The sequence below is a fragment of the Phragmites australis genome, chromosome 15, assembly GCF_958298935.1.
Source record: "Phragmites australis chromosome 15, lpPhrAust1.1, whole genome shotgun sequence".
Classification (NCBI taxonomy): Eukaryota; Viridiplantae; Streptophyta; class Magnoliopsida; order Poales; family Poaceae; genus Phragmites; species Phragmites australis.
The window spans coordinates 1403135-1407643 of NC_084935.1; the positions used below are offsets into that span (position 1 = coordinate 1403135).

Genomic DNA, 4509 nt, shown 5'->3' on the forward strand with positions numbered 1-4509 from the left:
AGGCAAATTCTCCTGGTTAGGAAGTTCCCTTCGAAGGGATCCGTTTTCTTGTTCGAGAGTCTTACCCTTCTTCCACTCCGTCTGTTGATTTTACTACTTTTTTTAGATATAGTAGAAATATAGCTTTCCTTGTCTACATCAACTGAAAATTTTAAAAATGGAATTAGGAGCGCTAGCTAGCTAGTGAGTTCCATGTCCACTGCCATTCGCAGGACCATGCCCTACTGATTATGCTCCCCAACAACCATAATCAAATCAGGGGACCGTATCACCAAGAATGCAATAATCATTGCTTTATATGCGACACATTCTTGCAGACCAACAATCATCGTAGAAAAAGGCCTGTCAACCAACATAACACATTACTTGGCCCTGCTTGCTTTCCAAAGTGCCCCCACCACTCACACCTACACTTAAACTACACATCACTGTCCTACCAACATCACCAGAGCCCTTTTTTCTCTTTTTTCAAAAAAAAAAAACCAACTACCGGTGCAGATACTGCATCACTGATGAAATTTTAATAAAGAAATGCTTAGTACTAGTAGTGGCCAAAAAAAAACAAACTGCTAGCAGTACTAGTAGAATATAATCTCATTACATGATACACTAAGAGAAGGAAAAAAATCAGGTCAAGAAGAGCTTTGACCACCTAGCTAATAGTAGTCCGTTCAATCTACCTAGTAACCACGAGAAGAGGTTTCTATTACGAAAGCCTCCTCTAACTACGACTCGGCGCCGTGCGTGCAGTACCAACCGCCGGAGTCCCGCGGCACGGCGGCGTCACATGGCTACATGAGGCTGCAAGAGTTGGCGTTCTCCTCGTTGAACATGTTGTACGACTCCTGCGGCGGGGACGACCGCATGCCCGGCGGCCCGTACAGGAACTCCGGCGGCGGCGCCATCATGGGCGGGTACTGTGAGTAGCCGTACGGCATCTGCGGCGGCGGCGGCGCCATCGGCATTGGCTGCATGGGTACTACCGGCGTGGGCGCGTAGTATGACACGCTCGCGCTCGGGTGTGCGACGTTGTAGCTCATCACCGGCTGCGGCGCGTAGTACGGGAACGCGCCGTGCGGGCGCTCCGGACCCCACGCAGGCTCTGGCGCCGGCGCCGGCATCGATGGCTGCGGCGGCTTATCTGGCGTGGCCTCCCCCTCGCCGCCATCCTTCTGCTTGTTCTTCTTCTTCTTGCCCTTCTTGCCGCTGGCCTCCTCCCCGGCCGCCCCCTCGGCGGCGGCTTCTTTGTCCGGCTCAGGGGAGTCCTTCTCCTTCGGCTCAGCCACCTCGCCGTCGTTCTTAGCGTCCTCCTTTTTTGCCGCCTCGGCTTTCTCCGGCTTCTTGTCCCAGCCCTTGTCATTCTCCGGCTTCTTCTCCGCGCTCTCGGCTCCAGGCTGCTTGCCCGAGCCCTTCTCCTTGGCAGCCTCCTTCGGTTTCGCGTCCGCCTCGTCTGCCACTTCCTTTTTGAAACCCTCCCCGGCCGCTGGTGGCGCCGCAGCAACCTCCTCGACCTTCTTGGCCGCGGGGGCCGGCGCCGGCACGGGCCACAGCGCGGCCTGCTTGCCGGCCTTGTGCAGCCGCCTGATAAGCGCGTCGGCGTCCACGCTGCCGGTGACAGTCACCTTGTGCTGCGCCGCGTCCACCGTCACCTTGTAGACGCCTGATCATCGACAGCAACAAACCATGCATTTGGTCAGAAACTAACCACTCCACAGTCCACACAAATCATCGTCGCAAGAAGGAAGAGCAAGTAGGAGATTGATTAGCCAACTAAGCTACCTTCGATGTTGTGGAGCACCTTCTTGACCTTCTTCTTGCAGCCCTCGCAGTGAATGGACACCCGCAGCACGGTGGTCTGAAAAAACGCAAGAAGGCGTCCGGAGATAGCGTCAGAAAAACCGTTTCAATTCAAGCAACCTAGCTAGGATCCAACTCATTTCGCTCTCGCTCACCGTGTACTGCAGCGGCTCTGCCTCCCCTGACGCCATGGCGAGCTAGAGGCAGAGTAGCTTCAGCCGAGCTCGTCCCGCGGAGCGCTGAGCTGAGCTGAGCACTCTTGCTCTCTCTGGTATGGTGGCAAGGGGGAGCCAGCCTTTTAAACGGCGAACCAAGCGTAGCCATGTGGGAGTACGGAGTGCATGGACTGACAGGTGGGCCCTTATCCACAGGTGCGGTGCATGGATCAGCCTGGCAGAGGAGCCGACCTCCGGGCTCGAATGCTGAATCGGATCCCGTTTGGCAGGGATGGTGACATAAGACCCACATTTTATCGCTAGCTAATTGGAGTGTGTTGGGACGAAAATATAAATATTAGATGTAATAATATAAATATAAATTTAAGTAGGAAGATAAAGATATACTGTGGAAATGGCAATATATTTTAATATAAATATGATATTAAAAAAATGATGAAATTATTTGCTAAATTTTTTTTAATTTTTTTATTTTTATTAGTAAGACAAATTCAATATCCATAGCAGGTAACGAATTTGCAAAACTGGAGAATGAATGGATAATAAAAATAAATAAACTATTTAAATTTTAAAGATTTTTATTAGATAAAAGGAGAATAAGTAAAGCGATCATATGAAATAGCTCATGTTTAATACAGTAGTTACATCATTAGAGGAGGCCTATCATGCTCCGTGATGGCAACTTGGAGACTTTGAGTGCTCCCTGATTACCAGTTGTTGTTCCCCGATACACTCCTTTTTTCTTTCTGCAGACCATGTGATCTTGATAAGAATTTTTCTTTGTGCAAAGACATTTAACGATCGATCTGCTCTGCTTTTCCGGCATTCTGCAGCAGCAGTAGTGTCGACGTGTCATCGATTAAGCATGATCGACCTGTCCCGGGCACTGCATGTGCGAGTTTGGTGAGGAGCTCGACAGGTCATTAGAGCAAACTCTAAAGGACTCGACATCTCACTCGCAATAATCTCATCTACCGTGGGGACGAAAAATATGGCTCCAATCGGATCGTTATCTTGCTTGTTATTTTCGTTCGCTCACTATCCCAAGTCGTTGGTTCGCCACATCTACCTAACGTGAGTCGCTCGCTATCGCTATTTGACTTGTCCGAACGAGAGGCTAATTGTGGACCTGCTGTAAATAGTACTCGTTGCTCTATTTTGTAAAAAACTTTTTTATTTAAAATAGTAGTCTTTGTTGCTCTAAAAATCTTAGAATTTTTATATGAGTTATAAAATTTATGTGCAACACATTTAATTAGATTCACTCAAAAGATCTGTATAAATTTAATTTTAAATTCTCCAAAAACCACTTTTATAACTTTTAACAACGTTTAGTGTCTTAAATAAAATTTCGAAAATCTTAAAAAAATTAATATTCTTCTTCTATGATAGACTAATTTCTAAAATTATTTTTAGTCATAGGTTATATGATAAAAAATGAGTTCATTTCTAAAATATAGATGAGTAAAAATTAGGTAGCAAGACTTAGAGTGTCGGTTAAAATGCAGAGAGAAATAAAGAGAAATTCTTTTAAAAAGATTTTTTATATAAAAATATAAGGAGTGGAATTTAGAAATTCGGTTACAAATACTCTTAGAGGCAGCACCAACTTCTTCGCAGTTGCAGCATTCAAAAGGCGACCCTTTTTTAACCGATCGTATTGGAGCTGCACATACTTCTTGCTGTAACCGGTGTAGCGATCACTTGGGTTATTTTCACTGCTTGTAGCTTGCTTGCGCTCGAACCCTGATCCTATGACGTGTCAATTTTTGGTGTCCTCTCCAAGTAGAACAAGGCGTTCTACGTACACCTCTGCCTTTGGAGCCTGAAGAGGTAGTCCATTGTCCAATGAGACATCGACTACACTGCGGCGCCGTGTGTGTTGCTGTTGCATAATGGTTAGAATTAGATGTTAGCTTTAATTATTAGAGCATATTTTTTAAAATTTATATAGGTTCTATCGTTCATAATTTCTCATAACTCACATAGTAGAGATATGCTAAGGTGAAGTTTTCTTCATGTTTAGAGTTATCTTTTACTTTTAAGATTCTTCTTCACATATATAAAATAAAAAATTATTAAATATATCTTATCTTATCGTATACTCACTTTTTTTCCTCCACATCTGCAAAATAAGAGCCATGCCTTTGAAACTAGGTTGACATCGACCGACTTGAATAGGTGGCAGCAGCAGCAGACAGTAGTGCAGGACTGCTACTGCCACTCTAGTATTTCCACGTAGGCTGGTACGTGAGGAGACAATATGCGCATTTAACAACATGTTATTGTTGGCAAGGGTTTTTGTTTATTAGTTATTAAACCTAGAATACATGCAAAACTTATCTTCCATTGAAGGTGTCAATGTCTACAGGACACACAAGTCTTGTAGCTGGTACGTGTACGTACGTGTAGCTGTAGCGTGAATGGCGATGGAGAGAGAAGCGTACGTCTCCCTCTTGGAGACACACACATTTTATCTCGAATCAGGCAGCATCCGTAGATTGTTCGTGGCACGAACGTCGGCGTTGGCGATGCT

The 4509-nt window shown here is 45.6% G+C and overlaps 1 protein-coding gene across 1 annotated transcript; it reads right to left on the reverse strand.

Annotated features, from left to right (window-relative positions):
- Positions 1 to 330: 330 nt before the first annotated feature.
- Positions 331 to 2104, reverse strand: LOC133893678 (heavy metal-associated isoprenylated plant protein 35-like). The gene is made up of 3 exons (XM_062334772.1): positions 1953 to 2104; positions 1780 to 1855; positions 331 to 1660 (listed from the first exon to the last, which is right to left on the reverse strand). Exons 1-3 carry the CDS (start codon positions 1986 to 1988, stop codon positions 792 to 794), a joined length of 981 nt encoding a protein of 326 aa, XP_062190756.1. The 5' UTR covers positions 1989 to 2104; the 3' UTR covers positions 331 to 791.
- Positions 2105 to 4509: the final 2405 nt, after the last annotated feature.